Here is a 26,733-nt window from a genome sequence, read left to right on the forward strand (position 1 = left end):
GTTTGCTTCACAGTACGTAGTAGTGTTTTATATACATATACAATATACCGTACCATGTACACTGTGCATGTAGTTTGCATACATGCTACTAGTACTAATGAATAGTTGTAGACGTTCCGTTTGCACAGTGCGTTGTAGGGTTTATGTGTTTTGATTGGTTCAATCACGGTATTTGCCCTGAATTGGTCCTAGCTTCTCTGACTTTTGGAAATTTTAATCGCTCATAGATCATAAAGTGAACTCCGAATCGATGAGGTGACGGCCCAACACGAATCTAGCGAACGCAAACAAAGAAATCTGAAGAATGTCGTCGGGAAATTACTTCGGATTCTCGCACACAGGGTTCAGGTAGTGTAGTGTAACGTTAGGCTAATGTTAATGGTTAGGCTAGGGTCTACGTTGTCTGTCAAGTGTGTTAACCTGTAGCGCATTTATTCATATCACGCAGTCATACCATAACTCGGTTAGAATAGAGGCCAGTGGTAGTACTGACCTAGGTCTAGGCAAATGCTTGTACTTAATCCATTAAGTAAAAGTTTTTTGTTTAAATGCGCCTTCCACATATTTTTTTCTTGTATTACTATTAGGGTCTCTGTGTGAATGCTGTATGATTAACTATGGTTTCAGTTGTTTTCCGCATACGTTACTTTCCGCTGATTACTTTCCGCTGAAAAAAATTCTTCTGCGGAAAACACCGATTTTTCACTTGCCTGTACACTATATTTTTCCGCAATTTTGAGATACCAAATTCAGGCAGGATGATTAAAATAACATGAGAAAGTATCAAAGAACGTCGATCAAGGATGGTTAGACTGAGTTCATGTCAGAAAAGTTAAGCTGCTTATAATTTAGAGGAGGCTTGGGGTGTTCGTAATTACGAATTATTAAAGAAGCATATAATACTGGGCAAAGGGACGCCCGCGTTATGAAGGATTGAGCATCTAATTAAGTATTAAATATTCGGCCCGCGTAATGATGGTTTAAAAAAAAAAGGTGTAAAAGGCGGTATCTTTGATTTTCGCTGGAAATAAAATGGCTGTATAAGTAAGCCTTACAGCCTAAGCTACAAGTACAACCTTAGCTACTGTATCCTAAATCTTGTCTCGAAGCTACATTTTATCCTGTTACAGTCAAATCCTATCTTATCCATCTTCCTAAATCCTTCCATGTGCCTAATAATTTCAGTAAGTCATTCTGTTCCTCCCAAAAAGAAACGGTACTTTCCGTTGAAAAAAACGTTGTTTTCCGCTGACAAATTTGTTTGCGGAAAACACCGTTTTGTTTCAGCGGAAAGTAACGTGTGCGGAAAACAACGGTACCCATTAACTATACTGTAGACATGAACATTTCCACACAGTGTTTACACGAAGAGCCTAATGGTGTTAAGAAGCTATGCAGGCTAATTTTAGAGCATGAGATTTATTGAAATGGCAGGTCGTTTACGTAATCACTAAACTTTCCTACTGTAGCTATGACGTGCTATAATTGCAGCCAATAAAGCAGATCTTTAAGGTTAGCCTCATTTTTAAACCTATTTTTAAATACTAAAATCCGGACCTTATATCATTTGGCAGTAGTATCATCAGTGACTGTAAAAGTAGAAATAATCCAATTCATTGTTCTATCTGAAGGTATAATTAAGATGTCACTTTGAAATTTAATTATGTTTCAATGTAAAGTCATAAAAGCTTTTATATTTTATGACAAATAACCATAGCAATTTATAACATTCCAGTTTGAGCAGAAACGAAAGCAGGTGATTGTCATATCAAAGTTACAATTTGTCATCTTTTCATTTTTGCCCGTTTATGTTTCTTATAGCCAACAGCAGCAAGGGTCATATGGTCAGCATGGTGCATCAGCTCACCAAGGGAGTCATGTGTTCACACCATCAGCTGCCTCCCCTCATACCAGCTATGTGGTAGCTAGCACTGCCAGGCCATCGGCAGCAGCTGCTTATGAAACCACTTACACAGCTCAGCCCGCTAGCCAGTATTACAGGTAAATTGACCGTTCCATCTACCTTCTAAACAACCTGGGCACTCTGGTATTGCACTCTTGTATTGCACTTTTGTTGAATTGAGAGCTGTGGTGTAACCCTATTCGCATTGTTCTCCACATACCCTCTCCTCCACCTCCCCACTCTTTGTGGTTTTTTTGAGAGTAAATCATTCAGTGAATCATTAAAACAACGATCCTGTTTATTGTGAATCATTTTAAGGGCATTTATGTAGCTACCTCTTTACATTTGTAGCCTGTGCTCCTCCCAAGAATGTACAAAGCAGAAGTTTGTACTAGGGCTGTGTCATTCCGGTTAATTCACTAACCGGTTAACCGTTTCTATTAACCGAACGGTTAACGTTTAAACGTAACCCGTGTTGTTGCCTCAAAATAAGAGCCGAAAATCAGTTATATAGCTCAGATTATAATTCCGAAAGAGCGACACCACTTTTGATGCGGAAGTACATTCTCAAAATAGTGCTGCAAGTATCGTATTTTCGTAACGCGTATGTCAAGAATTTGGTTGTATTTGCTTAGTTTGACGATCGTTGCATTGAAAAAGACGAATCGCGCGTTTTCATGAAGTTTTAAACAGATTTTTGTTTCTCTTTCAGTTCATCGGTAACTGTTACAGAGATATTTGAAGCAAATATTTCTTCGTTAATTGCGTAGCCCCTACTGTAATAGCGCAGGCATTGTATGGCAGTTATAAGCCTAATATTACTAGGCCTACTTAATATTGGCATTGTGTATTGAAGTTCGCGATCATATGAAGTGTTAGACTACAAGGCTTTCACCAGCTAGGCCAAGGTTAGGAAAGTCGGTTGTTAGGAAGCGATTACTACAGAAGAAGTGTACGGTAGTAGGGCTAGGCCTACGCAATTACAAGTACAACAATGGGTCACAGATATATTGAATTTGTGCATTGTGGCGGGGTAGGCAGAGGGTAGGGGGGAAGTTTGTCGATTTCCCGCCGGAGTTCGCGCTGCAAACACAATTAGCACGCATAGCATAATGGCGTGGGGTAGTCCCCCAGTGGGGCGATGTGGTGGAACCCCTTGTGGGGGTCCAGGGGTTAACGCCCCGGAAAATTTGGCGCGTCTGGCGATAAAATATTCGCAGCTGTTGATGCAAAATACTGACAACTTTTTTTAATTTAAATTGTCACGAAACTGATGAAAATTTTGAAATGACAAGTTAGAGTAGCCATATTTTGTTATAAAATGAAAAGGGATCTATCTGTCTTACAATCATTAAAAAGTTTAACTTAAAAAAATATGCGATTTTATGAAACAACGTTCGGCAAAGCCCCATTCCTAGGCTGCCTAACAATAGCTTGCACTATACTACAACTACGGTAGGCTACATTTTCCAAGGTACCTTGCCAAACAACTGTGAGCTCATCCCCTGTCTAACACTGTTGTTAACAATTTTTTGGCATGTTGCCAAGGAACGTTTCATGGTCTAGAATTAATAATGTCAGTCAGTAAAGGTTCGGTTAAGTTATGAGAATTATTATCTTAGACGTTTAAGAAAAGTAGGTAAAATACGATCCCCGTAACAGTTAGGTAAGTAAAACAGGCAACTGACTCCTCCGCATGAACAAGACAATCTATTCCACATGATACATGAAAGCAAACCTTGTAATCACATGTTTAAGGCCACTTGGCATGATTAACTAAATGCTTAATATTGTTTCCATATTCTTGTAGAAAACGTAAACTTCGCAATATACAATTAGTTGTGTTTTTGTAGTTACGTGAGATCCATAACCGACGAGGTGGTTAGGCTTTTTGCTATACACTAAACTATGGTAGGATATTATTTTCTCCGTAATTTTGGAAATTCTAGAAAATACTTTTTCGCCGCTTAACACCAGATGTGTTCTTACGTTTTATTCAAAATTGGGTGTACTAGAGCCTTGTTTACATGACATTAGTTGCATTTAGCACGATATGCCAGTTTCGCGTGAATTTTTCGAAAGTTTTTGCTCGATCTTTGCGTAAAGTTTGAAAGGTGTACCAACTTACTTTTCGTACGCAATTGGTTATTTCTCTACCGATTTTCAGAGTTTTTTTTACAGTCAAGTGTATACGTTGTGCATTGAGTATAAACTTATCACAAATGCAAGAAAACGATGCGGGGATTTCCAGCAGACAAATGTTTTCTTTGTGGGATTACTGAGTCTGTTGAATGGAATCCCGCACCTTAGAGGGAACACTGAACTGAAATTACATCATAATAAAGAAAACGTTTACTGCTTAAATACAATATAAATTTGAAAGGATTAGATGCAGACTCTCCACGTTGTCGAACGGGGTAACAATGGGCGCTTCACAGGTCGCATACCGCTTGGTAATCCCTTCAATCGTACCGCCAATCTTAAAAATCTTTTGTATGGATGCGTGATAAGTTTGCAATTGTTACGTGATTTTCGGCAAGCAAATGTTGTGGTCTATTTCGGGAATAAAGTGATGTGAAGACGCGCCGTTGCGACTGCGTAATTGGCATTACAAAAACGGTTAAACTTATACGATGTACGGCGGAAGTTTATCTGGCCGTTCGGTCGGTTAACCGGTTAACCGTTTAACCGTTACAGCCCTAGTTTGTACACATATACAGTATACATGCTGCTGCTAAACAAGCTCTAAAAGGTCTCAGCCCAAGGGCATCATGTTTCTAATGTTAGACATAAGTAGCTGAAAATATTAGCAACAATGTTACCATTCAATAAACAATCTAATTAAAAAAGTAAAGCAAAAAGTTATGCGTTATGTTTTATTTTGGAAGGTATCAATATTTTTAAAGTCTGTACATTGCATTGTAATGTCCGTAATGCTTCATTAGCAATTTTCCTGTGTGAATGACCTCCATCAAGGCATACATTAATTTCAAGGTTTGTTTGTATTTATCCTATTTGAACACCACCCCTTCCCCCTCCCACACCTCATAGAAAAATGATTTGGTGAAAATATTACAACGGTAGCTTCCCATGGTTTGATGTTAACGAGACACTCTCAACCTTGCAGACTTTTACATAGTGTTTGTTTGCAACCGACAGTGCGACTCCACAGCGCCAGGACACCCACCATCAGCAGGCGGGGTCCTCTACAAGCTACCGTACAGCCGCAGCAGCCTACACCACGTACACAGAAACCACGCCGACTTACGAAAAGCAGACCTACTACCAGCAACCCCAGCCGAGCAACCAGTCAACCACCTACTATTCTGCGGGAGGTGGAGGAACAGCTGCTAGAGGTAACCATGACAACATTATGGAGGCAGAAAAATCTTTCTTTTTGCAAAATTCTGAAAATGTGCTCCTCAGTATGAGATTGGGGCATACAACCAAGCTTGAGAACAGTTTTCATATTTGGCATACTATTGCCAAAAAATTTACCCAAGATAACTATTTTTTGTTTTTTTTTACCAAAATGTAGTATAGGAATCCCCCCCCCCCCCCACAAATGGAGATGCATTTTTATAGGTTTGAAGTTTAAAAAGAGGACTCTCAATGATGAAAGTTAGTGAAGAAAAGTAAGCAGTTGCTCTTAGTACTGAGTACTGACCTTGTTGTGCATTGAAAAGTGGAAGGCTGTCGATGATGACTCATCCTATGCAATAATTGTAAAGCTCTTGAGCAATAGCCAAAATGATGAGGACCCTTCTTTTTCTGTTCCTATGAATTTCTTCCTTCATTCACCCATTTCCAACCTAACAATCTGTTGGGTTTAGAAACTAAAAAAAGTAAATTTGACCATTCAACTTTGCTCTTGTGATGGACTTTAGTTTCTGGTTATTAGCTTATTGGCAATATTCACATTTTGTGATTTTTAATTCATCTCCTATCTGTCCCTTTTAGGCAAGACGAGCTACACTGCTTACTATCAAGGCGGAGGCAATCAGCAGAAAGGTAAGGTTCTCATTTAATGCGCAAAAATTTTGCCGAAGATTCATGATTGGAATGCTAGACAAAAGAAACCAGAAATTCCCAGTCAAATCATGTGGCAGTGATACATGACTTTTGTTAGCTTGGTGACAGAATTATGAAGTAGCCTTTGATTGTATTAAATGTTATTTATTGCATCAGTCTCAACTTGCCTATCGGTGGAAATACAGTGTCCTTGTCGAACTTTTCTTGAATGCATTTACAGAATCCCCTTGATCTAATAACAGTGGTAATGGGAAAAAAGGGGGGATCTTGGCCCATTATCTTGCACTGAGGGCAAAGCGAGCAGATCAGGAGTCCAGTTACTCCCCTACCGAGCCTTAATTTCATTGCTAATTCAGCATTTTAAACAGTTAAGAAGCAAGTAGGTTGTAAAAGTACATGTGAATGTTAAATTGTTTTGCACTTTGGTCGGCCTGCTCTACCGTACAATGTCCAGTAATAAACAATGAATCATGCTTCTTGCTTTCGTCTCGTGCTTCTATCTCCTTCCCAAACAGCCAAGCAAGCGGCAAACTACCAGAGCGCAGCTGCATCCTTCTCCAGTCAGGGTACGGCCAAGCACGCCCAACCCAAGCCAGCCTCCGTGGCATCGGTCACCTACTCGCCTCAGTCGCACTCTTCCGGCGGCTCCTACCACCCGTCGTCCTCCTACAGTGGGAACAAGAAGTACAACAGTCCTGCGCAGCAAGCCCCACAGCAGCCCCACTACAACAGCGGTGGGGGCGGGGGTGGGGGCGGTGCTGGAGGAGGGGGACCTGGCAGTGCTGGAGGTGCCGGAGGTAAGTAGTCGAGAATTGAGAATTTATAATTCAATCGGATAATAAACAGTTTGTCTTCATTTCAAAGTTAGTTTTGCCTCGATATTCATAAAGAGACGGTTTGTATGGTAAAATTTATTTAATTGGACCGTGGGCAGTAGAAACCGACTGTGGATGATTTGTGAGGACGGAATACCAATCACGTTGATCACCAATCACTTATGCACACAAACTGCCATTGGTTAGGGACCAAATTCTAGTCAGAAAGACTTCTTTAAAGGAATATCGAAGTACCGCTTTATTTTGGTAAACGGTTTCAAAATCTGTATCGACCGTTGAACAGCCTTCTGGGGATGAAGAAACTTTGTGGCAACAAACACACTCCTCCTCTATAAGTATTATCGCACAGTTGCCACACAATCCTCTTCTCTGTTAACGCTTACATTTTTCCTTGCCTGTAATTCCTCTGCTGTGAATATCGGATGAAAATCATGAGGCTGTGGCCCTGCCATTGAACCTTCTGATATCTTTCGTTTTTGTTGAGAAATTGGAATAAAATTGTTCTTTACTGATTATCCTTAAGTACAGCGATTGTAGGGAAAAGTGCTACTGCTTGATTGAATTGTTCCTCTCTGACGTCATCAATATGGAATTTCAGGCGTATTACGTAATCAATGGCGGCCTACTGTGTATTGTGGTGAGGCCTTAGGAGCCAATTTTCAAAGCAAGCGTATTGTGACATGAAAGAAAATACAACACAAAATAAATCCAAATGTTGACATTTTCTATTGAACTTGGCTTTATTTTGTCTTTTTAGGTTACAGTTACGATGCTGTGGTATTTTCAGCCGCATCCAATTATTACCAGCAGCAGCAGAGACCACAGGTACCAGGGATGGGAGGAATCAAGAAGACCATTAACGGTCAAGGTCAGAAAGGACCCATCCGACCCCAGAAGGCACCGCCAAAACCCTCTCAACTGCATTACTGTGAAATCTGTAAAATCAGTTGTGCTGGACCTCTGGTAAGAAAAGGAAAAAAATCATCAAACATTAAAAAACATGAATTACAACAATGGAAAAGAATAAAAATGTCAGATTTAAAGATAGAGGATGTGAAAATATTGCTATTTTCTTGTGGGACGATAGACACAGAGATCTTCTATAGTAACTTATGCAGGAATTGTCATGTGACGGAAGCTGCTCACTAAGCATTTATGTGATTGTGTTCTGTATTTGCAAAGCACTTTGAAGAAGATAGCAACTTCTGTTAGAGGATTGATGTTGTAACATAAGTTGTTAATTAATAGTAAGTAAATAAGTGCCCCAATAGTTAGCTGCTATAAGTAAGATGTACCCCCCTCCCCCCCCCCCCCCCGGTGCACAAAGTTGTTGTGAGCCAAGTAATTTAGGGTATAAACTCTTGGAGGTAATAATCTCATCATTGCCAACAAAATGCTTTGATAAAACACATATAACCCAAAATACACTTACACTAGCATTATAATTGCATTGAAAGCAAACACAAAATGTCTTCCCCACCCCTCCCCCCCCCCGAGATACAAAAGATAAAAACAAAATAGAGAAACAATAGACAGACAAGATTGTTGACACTACTGTAGTGTGAATATTAGATTGATATTTCTTGTATGAAATATGATTAAGTATCAAATTGTTCCAGGTGAGTAAAAGGTGAGAGTACTTTTGAAGTCACCAGTACTTTTTGAAATTCCTTAAAGTTGATTGATTTACGTTAAACAAATACAACTGCACATTTTGTGTTCTGGTTAGCACCTGAGGAACAGTGCTAATTGTATGGTCTGTTATACTTACTCCACCCGACTATTATATCGGGAATAATCAAGTTTGGCATAAACTTAAAAATAATAAAGTAAAAAAATTGTTAAACTACAATCTGTGGGACGGTATGTTTTTGTATTGGTGGACATTGAGCAGCAACCTTCTGCTCACATGAATGAATGAATTTAGATTGAAAAGCAGCCACTTCCCTCCCTCCCTCCCCCCACCCTACCCCACCCTATACCCCCTTGAGAGTAAACACCAGCAAGCAAAATACTCCTGAAGTCTTGTCTAGTTTACTTCCTCATCCAGGTTTAAATCCTAAAGAATGAATGGCATTGCATTTAATAGGGCTCCCCCTTTCCATTAATATTTGGAAATTGTTTATCATTCTGCAACTTTGATTTATCCTGACAGACATACAAGGAACATCTGGAGGGTCAAAAGCACAAGAAAAAGGAGAACGCTCTGAAAGAAGCAGTACCGGTCACGGTCAAATCCAGCCAGCCGTCGTTCAGATGCGAACTCTGTGACGTCACGTGCACCGGTATGGATGCCTATAATGCACATATTCGTGGATCAAAGCATGGCAAGGTGAGCTCTTACGCTTTGTTGGCTATCTATGAAAGAACGTATTTCAGTCAATTAAAACAGCCTCTTTGAGTTTGATGAACAGTTTTACCAGAACCTAACCAGGATTACACACCCTCACTCTCCAACCCCCCCCCCACCCCCAGCCCCTATAGAGTTCTCACCAAGTGAATGCTACTGAGCAAGTGTTCCACAATTTGATTCTCATAGTTCCGTCTCCCAGACACTTCCCCCACCCCCCCCCCATCCCCCATCGACTTTAACCATATTTAAATTTGACAAATTGGAAAATTTTTCAAGTTTCTTCAAATTTTATTTTCTAATTTGTGTTCATACCAACAGGTATTTAAACTACACACAAGACTCGGTAAACCCATTCCCTCGACTGACCCGGTCAAGATCAACCCAGCATCATCCGGTCAGGATAAGACGGAGAACAAGACCCCAGGAGCAGCTTCCACCGCCACCACCGCAGCAGCTAAGAAGACAGTCGTCAAGAAACCCATCACCCCAAAGATCAGTTTTGTGGGTGAGTGATTGATTGAAAGGAGGGAGGAAACAATAACCGCATGCAAGGATTTCTCACTGTGATTGTGTCGTTAAGTAATTACGTTGTGTAAAAGTAAGTTGGCCTGACATTTCGATCCTAGCAGGATCTTCTTCAAAGGCTATATGACAAGTAACAGTAACAGAAGGGACAAAAACACGCACAGAATACAGACAGGTTAATGACCATGGTGAACACAAAGATATAGATGTAAGGGGATTAGTAGATGGAGAGAAGAAAGAAACCAACAGGGGAAGAGGAGAGGTAGGAGATAAACAGTGGAGGGACAAAGACAGGATTAATGGAAGGGGGTAGGGAATAAACTGGAGGACAAAGTAATCATGTTAGGGGAGCGTTGACAGGCGCGGCAGTCGGACAGTTTATTCATATTCGCTCCGTAAATGAGGTTCTCTTTTTCTTTTCTTTCGTGTAGCTGGGAGCAAATACAGCACGACCAATGTGAGCGCAGAGGAGAAGGATAAGACTGGAGATGCAGCTGCCAAACAGATAGAAACCAAAAAACAGGAACAGACAGATGGTGGACCAATTGAAGGTAATGATCAGATGACACCCTCCCTTACCTCACCACCCCCCAACCCACCCCTCCCACCAGCCTACCAGAATGTTCTTCACACACTCCTACCCCCATCGTGGTTTTTATACGAGTAATAGGGGTGGTGCAGGTTTGGAAGGATGAGTATGCAAAGCTGGATTGTTTTACCATGTTCCATACGCCTCAGTGTAGCATCAGATAATTTTAGGGTGTCGTAAACGTCACAAGGTCACTGTAGTTTATGCTTAGGTTGCACCGGTGGATTATCTTCACCCTTCATTGGCAGAGTTAGTGTTTCTTAATCACATGTAAAAGAAAGTGTAAGGGGCTTTGGTAAGGGGTCTCCCTTTGGTAGAATGAATGTAAGTCACCCTGGGTGTACAGATTCAAAAGTTGACATTAAGAAAGCTACCAAGATTGAAAAATAGGATGACTGTAAAAAAAATTCCTCTGTAATCTGTAATGACTAATTATTATTACTGGGCCAAGAGGCTGACCTAATAGGTCATTTACGAGGCCATGTGCTCAAGAAGGTCTGAGGATTATATTTATGTCGTTCCTTTCTTTCGTCACGTGAGGGGGGGGGGTGGGAAAAGTTTGATCTAAAGTAATTTTCTGTCATTTGTACATTAATGTTTAATCCTGTATCCTAGATTAGTAGAAACATTGAAAGGAGAGATACATTGTATATAATTCCACAAGGTAACTCATTTTTTGGTGGTCTTTAATGACTTTTTATTTATTTATTTTTTTATGATATTTTATTTTATATTTTTGCTACAACTCTGATCTTTGAATAGTGAAAGACGATGACGATTCCAGTAACATCTTACCGGTAGGGGAAGATTACGTGGAGGAGATCCGAAATGAGGAAGGCAAGCTGATCAGTTTCAACTGCAAGCTCTGCGAATGCCGCTTCAACGACCCACACGCCAAAGAGATGCACATGAAGGGACGGAGACACAGGCTGCAGTACAAGGTATGATAATAATAATGGACATTTATAATGCGCCGGTATCCGTCAAAAAAGACGCTCATGGCGCAGATGATGGGTACATCACTGACTGGGTATGCATCAAAAGTATACCGGCAGTAACGTGCAAACTCTGAATCGCAGGCAAAAGAAGGAAAATATCAAATTTTGTGAACGAGGACACAGACGTCGTTACAAATTAAGATGTACTGCATGAGATTTCCAATTAGAACCATATTCCAAACCTTTTGGAAACTGGGGTGGTTGGTTCACAATTTATCTGTGATTAAAGTATTTTGAGTGTTTTCCTTGCTCTTTTTTTGGCATTTTGTGTAGAATAAGGTTAACCCAAGGTTGAAGCAAAACTTACACAGTGAATTTGGGGTGGAGTCCAATCATGGAATATATTTATCTGAACTGACTGTACTGTATTTCTGCAGGTAGTTTGGTTATCGGATTGGTTTTGGAATGCATACCATTAGATGTAACACACATCCTTGTTTATTCATCGTGTGTTCTGTTTGCGGAAATACTGTCTGTCTGGTGTGTTTTGGTGCTTTATAAACATTCTTTGAAGGGGAGGGGAGGGATAGTGAGGGGGGTGAGTTGTGCATCGCTTCACAATCATCTGTGAATAAAGTATTTTGAGTGTTTTTCTTGCTTTTTGTTTGGTATTTTGTGTAGAATAAGGTCGATCCGAGCTTGAAGGTTGAAGCAAAACCCACTCAGCGAAATCGTCGTCAACTGGAGGAGAAGATGAGGAGGAAGATGGCAAAGGAAGAGATCATGAGACGGAGAGATGAGGAGCTTCGCTGGAGGAGCGAGATGAGGTAAGGGTCAGACGATGGAGATGACGGCTGCACACTGCTGCACACTGCACCAGACCATTGTGTCCTAGTTTTCCGTAGTTCACAAGTTTCATAGCCTTAAAAGTTACCTCCGTACACTGAACGGCTGATTCGCACATGCTGTGACTTCTATTTGACGGCTGGTCGTCATTTAGGTCAAATGCAAAATAAGTCCTGTGTGATTGGTTACATTTATTAAAACTGTGCAGTTCCAGTCATGAACACACCGGGGACCGCCATTCCGGCAAACTACATTTCATATTTGGTTTTCCCTGACTGACTGACAAAACTGATCGGACTGATCAGGGATAGTCTTCAGCATCCATGATCGTCCAACCACCAATGATTGTCCAACCATCCATGATTGTTCAACCACCAATGATTGTCCAACCACTCATGATTGTCCAACCACCCATGATTGTCCAACCATCCATGATTGTCCAACCATCCATGATTGTCCAACAATACATGATTGTCCACGATTGATGGCTGTCCGTCTGTACGTCCGTCCGCCTTGATAATTATAAAATAGTAAGCTGCAACAAAGGGGTGAAGTCTTGTTAAGAAGGAGGACTGGCTCAGGATGGTGTGAACATTCTTTCTCAGCGGGCTGAAAATGTCTGAGATCAGACGGGGATATCAAACCCAAGCTTGTTGAGACAACCCACAATGATCCATCTTCATGGCTAGTTCCGTGGCTGAGAAAATATGACAATCTTATTCACTTTATTTGGAGGTGTTTGTTGTACGATATGCACTAGGTCAACAGACTGTTAAAAGGTGTTTCGGTCAAAATGCGTCCTTCATTCACCGATGTTTACTTCCATTTCATTCCTCAGAAAATACGACGAGGAGATGTTCTGGCGACACATGGAGGAGGAAAGGTACTTGGAGGGTATGAGACACCACGAGGTGATGTTCCACGAATGGCTGAGGCGAGGGGGACCACAGAGTGGCCTACCCCCACCACCAAGAGGTCCTTTCATGGAGTTGCCGAGCAAGAAACAGGAGAATGAGATAGACCGTCATGTTCTAGCCAAGCATAATACCATCTATCCCAAAGAAAATGAGGTAGACATTTTGAAGTTTCTTTTGACTGTTATAGCATGGATGTAATTTGACCATCAACGGATAGGGTGGTGTGGATGGGAGGGGAGGAGGTCGGAAAATAGGTTGGAACAGGGGTTCCCTCACTGTTGTGCATGAACCCCCCCAGGGGGTGCGTGAGTCCATCCCAGGGGGTTCGTGAGACGTTTCTCAAAGTCAAAACTAGAGTACTTTTTTGTTGGACTTAAATCTGATATATCATATAATTTAGTAATGTACAAAAGTCGTACCTATAGACACACTCTTTTAGCGTTCCATACCCATATGTTGCCATAGTAGTACCGTACCGTGCAAATAACTGAATTATGAATCTCTTGTTCTTTTGCATTACAATATTACACTATGAACTTGATCTTTTCCGAAGCACTGTTATCAGTATTATAGTATAATAATGATTCAGATTTTGTCTTGAAAAGTTGGGGGTTCGTGGACAACTCTGACATCCACAGGGGGTTCGTGGGGTGATAAAGTTAGGGAAACCCTGGTTTAGAATATAGACTTTTTGAAACAGTACAGCAAATTTCGTTGCAAAATGTTTTTTCAAGGGTGATTCAATCGGAAAAGTGGTAGGTGGGGGGGGGGAGGTGAACCACCCACCCCTTAGGAAATGTGAATTCTGACATGTTGTGAAGTGAGGACTCTTACATGCTGTAGTATGTATTAAAGGCTCCCACATATGTGTACCATACTTTGGAAAGGGTCACTTTTTATCGGTACGTTTTGAAACCAACCTCTCCCTCCTCTTTGTATCACAACAGCTGCAAGCAGTTCAGAACATGGTGTCCATCATTGAGAGAGCCCTGAAGATGGTGTCCGATTTCTTGGCCGAAACAGACAAGCCTGCAGACGTGAAGACAGAGACCAAAGAGGAGGCAACCCCAAAGGAAGAGACAGTCGCAAAGAAGGAAGGAGAAGATAGCAGCTCCAAGGATGACACCAAAGAGGCCAAAGATGCGTAAGTCAACAATATTTAACTGTATTATCAGAAGCTGGGTGACATCAGAGAGCGTGGTGGCCAATTGGCTAAGGCGTCGGACTCGTGATCCAAGGATTGCTGGTTCGATTCCTGCCTGGTTCATTACGTTGTGTCCTTGGGCAAGATGCTTTATCTCACATGCCTCTCTCCACCCAGGGGTTAAATGGGTACCTGTGAGGTAACTTGTCATTGGGCGCAGTATATAACTGCTGCCGACTGGAGGGATTGTCTCTGGGACAGGTTATCATTGACCAGGGGTAATATAACGTCTGTAAAGCGCTTTGAGACCTATCGCTGGTATAAAAGCGCTATATAAAAAGCAAATATTAAATATTATCTCATTTAAAACCAAAATGAAAAAATAACCAAACCCAAATCACTCCAAATATTGTGCATTGTACCGAACTTAGGAAGTCAAGGGCTTCTTCTCAAACAAAGTGATGTAGTTAGCGAGAAAGTAACATAACCACCCTACGACGGAAATGATATCTATAAGATATTATGTAATCACAACCGACCTACTCCATAATCTGTGTCCTGTTCCGAAGTAATGCCGTCTGAACCGGAATGATGCAGTTTTGAGAACAAAGTAAGAGAATCATGTGTGGACTCTAACAATGTCAGCCCTTGATGTGCTTCAATATGCAAAGTAGTCATGGTCGAAGTGCCCCTGGTAGAACAGTGTCGATGACTCAATGTCACAGATTGTTTTGAAAAATAGCACGCTTTTATCCGGTTAGATAGATTTATTGCAGCTTCAATATAATGCAAATAACAACAGTGATGAAAGGCGTTAGATTGCAAAACACAAAGTAGCCTTTTTTCTCAGAGAAAACGAAACTTTTGGGAAAAGTGGGTTAGGGATGGACAGTCCGACAATCAATCTAACACTGTTTGCATATGACCAGTTCGAAATGCATTGTTAATATCATTTTTGAAATGAGACCAAGGTTAATTGTTTCGCTATTAACATAAGTGACATATGTGAGGCACCAGACACATCAAGTGAAGAGCCGGGCCAAACTTCCTTTCGTTTCTTTGCGACGAAGGATGACGGTTCGATCGAAGATTGTAATTAATATTTAAAAAACTCTCATGCTCCTCAGGGACTCCAAGGATCAGCTGTTCAGAGTGATGAAGGGGGTGATGCGGGTCGGAGTCCTGGCCAAGGGACTCTTACTGACCAACTACCTGAACATGGAGTTGATCGTCCTATGTGGAGAGAAACCTACCAGGACTCTCCTGGAGAGGGTGTTTGACTGCTTGCCGAAACAGCTAGCCGTGAGTCCCCATCTGCACATAATCTGTTACTTAAGTACCGTCATGTCACCTTGATGATTATATATGAATGCTAAGTGATCTGTGGGCTTTGAAGTCTATCAGAACTGCAACGGGAAGATGTGATATCAGAATTTCTGAATAGACTTGGTAAATGTCAGCAATGGAAGAAGTTACTACAGGAGTTGACTGGTTCAAATAGTTATAGCCTCACATTTCCTTATAGGTAGATAAGTTCTCAATACTGTGCAACACTTAAATCCCATAGCAATTTAAGTACACGCATATATATATATGTATATATGTTTTCCGTATCGAACCTCTGGACATACAATTGGCATCATGGCCTGGTTGGTTAGGGTGTCTGCGTACAAGGGGGAAGGCCCGGGGTTGAATCCCGGTGTTCTGGATTTTCCAACTCTCAAATATATATATATATTTATGTATGTTTACACATTTTATATCACTCTTGTTGCAACGGGTAGGAAATCACCGAGGAGAAGTACGAGCTGAGCTTGTGCGTAGAAGAGGCAGCCATCATCTTGACTCACGGCGAAGAGGAGTGCAAGATGACGATGAAGGTGTCGCTGACTTCACCAGTGATGAGGGACCCAGGGGCAGATGCAGGTATGGTCTCAGCGTTAGCATTAAATTTATATAAATCACACCTCAGGGACCACCTCTGTGGTCTACTGTCCTCATTAAACATGCACATTACCACCCCCCCCCTTACCCCTGATAATAAAAAAAGAAAAATTGGAGAAGCAACTTTATATGTGAAACTGAATTACTTTCTTGCAAGTTAAAGTGGTCTATAGAAATGCATTTTTAAAAATAGGGGGAATTTTCTCGTGGAATCAGAACTTGCAACCCTAGAAAATTAAAAGGGCCAAACTGAATTGATGAAACAAGAAATTTTAGGAGATGATATTGTATTGTACCCATGCCAGTTTTGTGTGAATCAAGGATACACCTTTACCAGAAAGTTCAAATTTGGTTTGTCATATTGTAGCAAGGAAAGGAACTTGAAATTACAAATGTATCTGGTTTACGGTAGAGGGGCATAAGATAAGGATGTGAAAGTCTGTTACGTGTAGTTCAGTTTGTAGCATTGCTGTATCTACATAATATTGTTGTACACCTGATTACAAGAAGTGCTACAAAGAGAGTCACTGGCTGGTTAAGGAAAATTTAAAGTCTTTGACAAGTTTTGCCCGTTAACTCATCATATTATCATTCAAGTCAGGTAAGACTTTTTTCCCTTTACAAACCTTACAGAAACTTTTTTTTTCAGAAATATTATATGATCATTTTTTATGAGAAATCTTTTCTTCGAAGGTTAAAATTAAAGAGAGAGAGAGAAAGAAAAAGAAACGATTGGTATAGCAGCTTGTAAGCTCATCATATAATATCATTGATAATTAATATTTACAATATGTTTGAGAAGTACGCTCATGAAGAATGCAAAAGAGATTTTCATTTTGTTTGGTGCTTTGAAGGTACAACGAATGTATATTAAAGAGAATTTGGAATTGTCATCAACGGAGGGGCATTAAAAAGCATAAAAATGTCTACAACTGAAAAATATTAAAAAAAAAAAAAAAACCAAAAAAAAAACATAATGACTATTTTGGACTTTGCCCTATGGGAGAGTTTGAAATTTCCCTGTGACTTCTTGTATTATTTAAAAATAAAAATTGACAAGAGTTGAGGGCAAAGAAAAGGTTTCGCAAATAGCGGAATGATAAGAAAAATGAGAAAAAGAATAATATTTGTGATGGCAGTTGGATTGAATGTTACCTTCAGGTATCCTAATGAAGTTTTCTTACCAGTACAGCTTTGTTCCAAGAGTTTCTTTCTAGCTCTCTCAGATAGAAGATTCGGCTACCAAAGGAGGATTTTTGATCATCAGCAAACCGCTGGCCGATTTGGAAGGGGGGACGCTAGATACGGTCATCGCAAGGTCTCGAGAGTGGTCAAATAAAAAATCTTTCTTCAAAAATGCACCAAAATTTGTTGCCCATAAGAATAACCAAAAAAAAAAAACATATGCAGAGAGAAATGTGAAATAAGATCTTGAATAATGCTCGTGTTTGAAATTTTAATTTTTGAATTGTGTCGAGACAAAGACAGGATTTTAATTACTGTGAAAGGGATGCTTCTCTGTAAATTACAGAAAGAAAAAAAAAAACATGACAGGCAGGAACATACAAAGGACATGCAGTTATTTACAGTTTAAACAATCAATTTGGATAAATTTTCAAAAATATGATTGGGTGAAAGAAGAAGTCTGAGTAATTTGTTCCAACATGTGAAAATTTGGAAATATCAAGACATGGAAAGCATTTTCTGTTTATGTTTGCATGGTTTTTTTCATTTTTCGTGTCAGGTTTGGGGGGGCGGGCTTTCTTCATTTTGCAACAGAAAATTGTTCAAAAGGGGGAAAAAATAAGCCAAAAAAAAACTTGCGAGTGTTTTGCCTTTAGGTTGATTTTGTTTTAATTTCCATATACCAAATGGGAACCACTCTTTGACCTCTGCTGACCTTTCTACCCATTATGCAATGCTCTGATAGAGCTACAAGCACCTTCCAGCGCCAGCGGTCTTGCATGGTCAAACACCCATCCGAGCCTGTCGTTCTTACTTTGATAGACGCATCACGTGACCCGCCAGACGTACTGGACAAAGAAAAATGCCTCGCAGCTTTGGCAGCCTTACGCCATGCTAAGTGGTTTCAGGTTCGAATTTGTCGGAAGCACTTTATACTTTGCCCACAAGCTGTGCAATGTTTTTTTTTTTTTTTTTTTAATATATTTTTTTCAAAAAATTTTTTTTTTTGAGTGTTATGTGGGATTGGTGTGGACCCATTTTAGCAAGGGGGATAGCGAAGGCTTGAAAGATCCTTTGCACTGTATGCGCTGGTAACTGGGATCCCTGCTTGCAGTTTTTTGAAACCGTTAAAAATAGAAAAATTTTGAATTTTGCATGCCTTTTAGTAATTAGGTGATGTAACAGTATGTAGACCCCTTTGCATACCGAGTCCACTTTGTAATGTATTCAAGAACTGGAAAAAACAAAACTGACAGATTGATTTCATAAAAAGGAAAGAATAACTTGAATTTTGGACACCACATTGGCATAAAGTTGCCAGGATCTAGATGGCCAGGTACATCCATTCCATGGGGTCAAAAGTGGCTATATATAATATGAAGGATATGAATTTGTAATGCATTATCTACCCCTTTCTTGATTAGAGTTGCTACCCATCATAATTAACATGGGAGTCCTGGTGGATATTTTTTCAGTACTCATTAGTTAAGTTTATTTATTTAGTTTTTATTTATTTTACCTTTTTTTTATTTATTTTTTTTTACTTTTTTTCCTGCATGGTGTGTAGAAGTGCTTTCTCCCCTGTTCATTTGTTTTCCTTTTTTTCCTGTTTTTTAGTTACCAATATTTTATGAAAGAATAATATCAGATAGGCAGTAGCCATTGATGATCTCCATTGGAAGTGGAAGATTTAACGTAAATGTTTGAAGATCACAGCCGATCGGTACCGATAAGAGTCAAAAGAGAAACATCGAGTGAGGGGAGGGTGAAGCTCTGAAGGGTTTTTCTCGTGGGGGGAAAAAAGTCCATCTTCTTTTTATCTTCTTCTTCTTTTCTTTTTTTTTCATTGATAAGTGAGGTTTGTCTAGAGTGACATGTCGTTTATTTTATTCAAGAAAACAAAAAAAACATTGCCAAAATTTGAAAATTGAAACTCGGGGCTCCTAATCGACGAAAGCACCTCAAAACTGCCCGTTATATATATTTTTATAGGACTGGGAATGGTTTTGGGGGAGTATCATGGGACAGCAAGAAGAAGAATATGATGGAAGTTTTTCAAATGCATGACGTCACGTTCGTCCTCTTAAATCAGATAAAAACTAGTTTTCCAAAGGATTAAATCAGATCATGTTTTGTGTCTCGTCAGGCTAAAGCTGCTGTCCTCCCCTCCTGCGTGGTCGTCATCCGAGTCCTGCGTGACCTCTGTGACAGAATTCCTACCTGGGCGCCTCTCAAAGGCTGGGTAAGAAAATTGTCTTCCTTGCAACTTGGGTGGAAGGAGAAACAGCAGTCGTATGTCTATGGCAAGCCAAATGCTCAATAAATTGAAAAACATGGTTTTTCGGTCAAAAAACCATGTTTATCACTCGAAAAACCATGTTTATCACTCGAAAAACCATGTTTATCGACCGATAAACATGGTTTGTCACCGAAAAACCATGATTATCGGCAGATAAACATGGTTTTTCTGAGAAACATGGTTTATCGAACGATAAACATGGATTTTCATTAGATATTCCAAGTTTTTTTCGATAATCCAAGTTTATCTCTCGAAAATCCATGTTTATCGGCGATAAACCATGTTTATCGGCGATAAACCATGTTTTTCAACAGATAAACATGGTTTATGGGCGATAAACCATGTTTATCGGTGAAAATCTATGTTTATCGGCGATAAACCATGTTTATCGGCGATAAACATGGTTTATCGGCGATAAACCATGTTTATCGGCGATAAACATGGTTTTTCGACCGATAAACCATGTTTATTGGCGATAAACATGGTTTTTCGACCGATAAACCATGTTTTTCGCCGAAATCCATATTTATCGGCGATACACCATGTTTATCGGCGATATACCATGTCTATCGACTGATAAATCATGGTTTTATATTTGGCGACTGATGAAAATTTATCCGAACTACTTCCAAAACTGTACATGTTATGTTAGTATATATATGAAAATCTTTGGTTCCGAAGCCGCATGTGGGCGAGCCGTACCCAAACTTTGTTAGGTCCCGGACCTATCCATAATTAGGAACAATGAAATATGGTCCCTGTTACCAATGTGAGACTGTTCATGGTGTGCTCACGGTTAAAATAATGAGCACTGATAAATTCTGCGTTGGCGCCTTTGCCGAATAGAGAGGAGAGAGTATCAAATTCCCAACCCTCTGTTGACAATTTCACAGACTTTCCAGCTTACTGCGGAATTTTCAACGGTAGTTTTGACTTCTCTTAGCCCTTGGACTATTGTAAGCCTTTATATTATGCAGTTAGGCTATTCCATAGAGTAAAAAGGAGTTCCTATTATGCTCTATGGCTATTTCCTATGACTTTAAAGGTCTTCTGTATAGACCCCAACTATAGCACGCTATCATGGAAAAGTTTCTTGAGATTACGTAATCGACCTGCTTTGGTCGTTAAATGACCTCTTTTTACCAATTTAGTTTGCAACGTCTGCCACATATTTTTTCTTGTATGAGGGTCTTTGTGTGAACTCTGTATGATTAACTACACTGTAGACATGAACATATTTCCACACAGTGTTTACTCAAAGGGCCTAATGATGTTAAAAAGCTATGCAGGCTAATTGTACAGTCTAGAACTTTAAAGGTTGATTTACGATTGTGGCAAGTCGATTACGTAGTCACAAAACTTTCCTAGCTACAGTGTGCTATAATTGGGACCAATAAAGAAGATCTTTATTAAGTCTCCATTGAAGACCAACAGCTGAGTAAGGCTATCATGTTATGGTTAATCATATTGTTGCTAATTATATCATAATAACCACTTAGTATCAGACACTGCCACCTCTGATCCTGATCAAATTTGGTGTTGTAGTTATTAATATTCAGCTTTCCAGGGGACGTTCCGGAGGCCGAGGTTGATTGCTTCACAAAACTGTCGGAAATTTTCTGTCAACTTTAGGGTGAAAGACAACATCTTCATGTAGCATTTGATATGTCCAAGATACAAACTTTTCAATTTTGTGAAAATGGAAATGGCAGAGTGGATAATGTCATCACCGCAATTTTGTTGGGATAGTAGAGGAGAGCATTTGATGAAGATGACATGTGATAACATGATGTGATAACATCACATCCCATCCACAGTGGTACACTTTTAGAAGTTCAGGGAGGGTTAAGTCCGTCAAAATAGGTTACATTCAATTAACTATATATCAAGTTTGGGAAGAGATATTTTAGAAGGAGTTTTCAAATTAACCGCGTAGAAATTTTTCTCTTGAAGATAGGTGTTACATCGTTTGCCACCGGAATATTCCATTAAGCTCCAGAGATTCAAATTGGTTTGTGTTGAAAACCAGTCCTTACCGTTTATGAAGACTAACTGTGTATCAAGACTAAAGATATAAATGCTTCCTTCCCAACAGCCGATGGAATTAATCTGCGAGAGGGTCATCTCCAGTGCCGCTCAACCTCTCTCTCCTGGAGACGCTCTGAGGAGGATCTTTGAGGCGGTAGCTGGGGGGCTTCTTCTACCAGGTAAGATGACATCTCGTGAAAATACTTCCCTTCTGACCCTTCCAGGTGCATTGTGGTCATTTGAAGTGACCCAAGGGTGTACATAATTTGTAACACTGGGGTTCATAATAGATGGCGGTCATATGGTCTAGTCAAAACTTGAAAGTGGTTTCAATGAATGTGTTAATGTGATCGGGATAAAGAGCTTAGTGAATTCAAAAGTTGATTTGATGCAAAGATTCAAGGTTTTGAAGCATTATGTACAAGAACATTTTTTTTTGTCTGTCATATTCGAAAGGCAGTGACAAGTTAAGGATTGTGTTCCATAAGCTCTGTAAGAGACTTTGGAGTCATGGGAAGTAGGCCAAAGGTGATTCTGGGTTTAATAATTGAGTTTTGTAACGGATAACCCTTGGTCTGGTCAAAACTTGATAGCAAGTTTAGAGAATGTTTAAATTGTAATGTTCAAACATGTTATCTCATAATTTTTTTTTAATTTTAAGCTTTTTTAAGACAGTTACCTTATGAATCCATATTTCAAGTGACTAGTGAGAACAAGTTAAAGTTGTATTCCATAACTTATTTCAATGTCTGAAAAATTGCTCACAATAAATTTTAAGATTGTACAAAAGTTTTTGACCAATCTCCTTTTGGATCTTATTGAAAGGCGGTCCGGGTATTTACGATCCTTGTGAACGAGAAGACACGGATGTTCTGGATATGGCCAGCCCTCAACAGAAGGAAGAGATAACAGCTAGCGCTCAGGTACAGACTTTCTCTTTTAATAATTCAAATTATGAATAAATATTCTCGCTTGTATCAGAAAAATTGCATTTCTGTAGGCGGTTTGACTGACGTCTGTCTGTCACCGGTGCACAAATATATTCTTTTTCCAACATTTTTCAATGAACGTTGACAACATTTTTGGCTTGATTGATCCTTGAACATTGAGCGATATGGAGGCAGTTCTAGATTTTGTGGGTGAAAGGTCATTTTCGTGGCATGCGAGGCCAATGGTTTCACTTTTCTTTAGATAACCTGAATATTCTGACTGACTATGAGTATGGTTACGATTAAATATTCAGTCTTAGGAATATTCCCATACACCAATGGCAGCCAAGTTGAGTCGTTTCGTTTAATGAATTGTACAGACACTCAAACCAAAGTAATAAACTTATGCAAATCAATACCTGTCATAAAAATGCTCTCTCAAAAGTGATCACGGTGTTAAATCATTCTCTCCCTCCTCACTCCTCTTCGCCCTCCTTTCTGTACAGCACGCTCTCCGTCTGATCGTCTTCCGCCAAGTGCACAAAGTGCTGAACATGGAACCCTTGTACTCACAGCAACGCCACTTCAAGCGATTCAACAACAGGAAGAGGAGAAGAGATGAGAACGAGTCCGGCCAGGAAGGGTCTGGTAAGACCACATCCTTTGATTACTACTACCACGTGTAGTTTCCTAGTATCCCCCCCCCCCCCATCCTCTTGCATAAACATTTTGTCCTCTTGTAAGTACCGACCATAATTAGCTAAGTAAATCTGCAGTCCCCTAAGCTGTATCCGTTCTTGTCTACCCTTCCAATTTTAGACAGAGTCAATCAGAGAGATGTCCATAATTACAGGGTGAGGGTGCATTCTCATGTAAAAAGTGTCTCCATTAAAAGAGTCTTTTCCTTGATACTTTTCAAACCTTGTACATATTGATGCAACTGATAGAATTACGAAAAAGTGTAAATGTACCGATGGTGTGTGGCACCTGTGAAGGCTGTGAACCTTGTCTCTTTAAAAAACAATAACAGAGACAATGGTCACTCTGTTACAAATACTGCTCAACATCTTTGCACTTTGTATTACAACTTTGCATAGTCTGCACATGAAATTATTCCCGGAGGAACACCATCTTTGACGGATACAGAAACATGAAATAGTCTTTCTTAGAAGTAGGGGGCTTAAGACCACAACTTTTGTAGGTCAAATGAACTCTGAAATGTTCGTCCTTTTATAAAGTACCTGTTATTGTCACTATTTTTTAATATTTTTTTATTTGTTTATTTTTACGATTTTTTTTTTTTTTTTTACTGTTATAGATGGTAAGAAGGACAAGAAAGAGGGCGAGGCAGAGAGCAGCGAGGGGGCAGCCTCTGGTGAAGGGGGAGCAGCTAAGTAAATCACAGCACGTCACAACCAACTAGCCAACACTTTCATCAGCTGATAAAAGCTGATAAGTCTCCAGAGCTCTCGGTTCTCGTCATTTACAGGGCAGCTTTGTAAATAGCAATCATATTCTTTCTTTTTTTGTCTTCTTCCTTCAACTTTCAAATGTCACTTCTTTCAAGTCGTAGGTTCAAAGTCTCTGTAGTGATGTAAAACAAGACGTCCGATCATTGCAATGCCGAGAAAAAAATTGTCTTTTTGACTTACATGTGTTCTGTGTCTCGGATCGGTTGTAGTAGTTTAATGTGGCCATGTCTCTAGCGGTTTGGCGTAATTCTATGTAGAAAAATGAAGCGTAAAGAAAAGAAAAGTACATCAAGAATTTGGTTGTCGAACTAAATGATTTTGGTGAGCAGTTGCCAGATTGATAGTTTAGTGTGTACAGTTGTTTACAGTTGTTACTTCCCCCTACCCCCACCCCCTCCTTCATGTTAGGTGTTGAGGAAAATGGTTCTATATTTTTTTAACAGATGTGAAATATCTCTGATATAAACCTAATGCAATGGACTTGCGATAAACGGCTAAAATAGGTTAAAGGTTGACGGAATCGGGTTGACCAGTATAAATTGCATGTATTACTATTTAAATATTTTCTACATATCGTTTTATATTTTGCGTTGGTTTTGTACTGTTTTTGCCACTATCATTTGTACTCATACCTCTTTGGAATGCTAAAGTGTTATCACATAACCATTTTATTATGTTGGAATGTTGGAATCGAGAAGCAGATCCAAACATCTTAATTAAGCTTTGACAAAGGCGCTTATGATTATTTGCATATACTTCCCCAGACGGCAAAAAAAATAGATAAATAAATAAGCAAGACCACTTTGTTTTAGGAGACAAAGTTTTGATGTTTGTTAATATAAATAACTGACAAAATTTGAGGAAAAGGGTTGAAAGGAATATTAGTGAGTTCAAAGTGCTTTTGATAATTACTTATTTTTTCCTCCATTAGCAGCAGAAAGATGCTACATATATAACACATTTCACAAAACTCCTTGCATGCTTTATGACATCATGCAATATTAAAAACTCACAAATTTTAACTAAACCTATTTTTTGCCTCATAAGGAAATATTGTTTTGGATGCACTTGCCTCTCGTTTATGACTTTAATATAATTATTCACCGACCTTGCTGTTTAAGGTACTTTCCTCCTTTTGTGTTTTTGTATGCCTGTGACAGTTTCGTCCTTTCATAAAAAAAAAATGAGCACGTCTTTGTGATTTATAGACAATATGTAAACGACTGTCGTGCTTGACTTCCATCACTGAAGCCATATGATAGTTTGATTGTGCTGTTATTCAACAGCATATAGAAACCGTGTTGAGAATTCTGCAATATCTACGTACGTATGAGTCTACTTAACTGTGATGCGTGTGAATCTCTTAAGAACAAGAGCTAACAGGTGTCAGAACCGAAGTTTGCCTTCACATCTTTGAAACAACTCTGTCAAATGTGGACTTGTTTTGGTTTATGGTGGAAGGATTACTGTGCGCCCTCTTTCTGTTGTAATCTTGTACGAAAGGTGTTTCTGGTCGTCGTGGCGATGGTTTCTAGTTTCGGCAGTAAAGATGACCCGTGGTTTTTTTCTTTTCAAAATTCACCTTTATATGTATATATAAACAATTAAAACTGCATCCATTCTTTGTAGCTTAGCAAACCACTGCACATTATATTTTTGTTACCATTTTTCCTCTTTTATTTTTTAACAATAGCCTCCTTAGTACTTTCATAGCATCAATTTATGTGTTTGATCAACTACCTTCCACCCCACCCCCCCCTCCCTCTCAAAAGAACGGCATATTTATTGATAGAAACCAGTTATGGTAAGAGATACATGAAAATTTGCATCTTCTCTCTAGCAAATCTTGAGGCTATCTCAAATCGCAGTCAGTCTGGATTCTTATACAACAGTCGTTTTTAAAAAAAAAAATTTAAGAGAAAAAGTCAACATATCCATCTCTGCCATCCAATGTCCCCACAGGGGCAATCAGTTATGTTTATGCAATATTGTCAACAGATTTGTACACAGAACTTTGGGGGATATCTATAATCGTTATGTACTATTTGTGTGGAAGTGGAATTTGTTGTGTAGACTTTGGTCTGGTTGATTTCAAATGTTTGGAGTTGATGAATGATCCAATAGGTTAGTATTAATTAGTCCCCTGGTTGGAACCTGGCAGTAGATCTTGCATTTAATTATGTATTGCGCATGTAAGTCTGAATGTTATGTTGTACATGTTCTGGGTCTAATAAAAGTTGAAGAACAATGCCTCTTTGCTATAACCTTTGTCATGTGAATGTTTTTATTTGGGGGGCGGTTGGGGGGTGGTAAGGTGGGTAGGCCAGAAACTAGGGAGGTAATGGATGGGGAGGTATATATTGGTCTATTTCTCCATTGGATAAAGCAAGATGCTGATGTCAAAACTTTGTGACACTTTAAAAGAAGGCAAATATATATATATATATATATTCCATATTGCTATGCAATATTTAGCATTCTAAAATTTGGGGCCAATACTGCAGCCCTTTAACAATGGTTTTATTGTTGACCTGCAATATGTTACAATCGGAATGTTCTTTATCCGTCAATCTTCATTTGAATTTAAATATTTCATTAAAAAAAACATTACTGCAAGAATGTATAATTCCTGGTTAAATAAATGATGTGTTTATTATTGGGAACGCAAAGACTTGAGCAGGGGGAACGATGCCGAATACTTTATAGAAAATTATATACTTTTGATTAAAATGCTATTAGGATGTGGTTCTGATCTGCTTCTGTATAAATAGACAACAGTTCCTTTACGAAAAG

The 26,733-nt window shown here is 39.4% G+C and overlaps 1 protein-coding gene across 2 annotated transcripts; it reads left to right on the forward strand.

Annotated features, from left to right (window-relative positions):
- Positions 1-26,190, forward strand: LOC139978308 (zinc finger RNA-binding protein-like). 2 transcript variants are annotated; one of them, XM_071988381.1, is made up of 21 exons: positions 3-348; positions 1,822-2,001; positions 5,063-5,259; positions 5,864-5,914; positions 6,451-6,732; positions 7,529-7,734; positions 8,927-9,103; positions 9,443-9,629; positions 10,081-10,200; positions 11,001-11,179; positions 11,858-12,003; positions 12,861-13,092; positions 13,887-14,083; positions 15,211-15,385; positions 15,868-16,009; positions 18,035-18,120; positions 19,359-19,454; positions 21,607-21,718; positions 22,365-22,462; positions 22,975-23,116; positions 23,787-26,190. In XM_071988381.1, exons 1-21 carry the CDS (start codon positions 305-307, stop codon positions 23,864-23,866), a joined length of 3,129 nt encoding a protein of 1,042 aa, XP_071844482.1. In that variant the 5' UTR covers positions 3-304; the 3' UTR covers positions 23,867-26,190. The 2 variants fall into 2 exon arrangements, 1 of the variants encoding a protein (XP_071844482.1); XR_011796941.1 differs by lacking the exons at positions 18,035-18,120; positions 22,365-22,462; positions 22,975-23,116; positions 23,787-26,190 and having other exon boundaries at positions 1-348; positions 21,607-21,649.
- Positions 26,191-26,733: the final 543 nt, after the last annotated feature.

This window comes from Apostichopus japonicus, chromosome 13 (genome assembly GCF_037975245.1).
Source record: "Apostichopus japonicus isolate 1M-3 chromosome 13, ASM3797524v1, whole genome shotgun sequence".
Classification (NCBI taxonomy): Eukaryota; Metazoa; Echinodermata; class Holothuroidea; order Aspidochirotida; family Stichopodidae; genus Apostichopus; species Apostichopus japonicus.

What these genes read in the sequence shown, in the direction of transcription:
- LOC139978308 (XM_071988381.1), top strand. Translation starts at nt 305, where the DNA reads ATGTCGTCGGGAAATTACTTCGGATTCTCGCACACAGGGTTCAG. An exon ending in CCCAAAGATCAGTTTTGTGG is followed by an intron (nt 9,630 to 10,080) that starts GTGAGTGATTGA and finishes TCTTTCGTGTAG; the next exon opens with CTGGGAGCAAATACAGCACG. An exon ending in GCCATGCTAAGTGGTTTCAG is followed by an intron (nt 18,121 to 19,358) that starts GTTCGAATTTGT and finishes GTGTCTCGTCAG; the next exon opens with GCTAAAGCTGCTGTCCTCCC.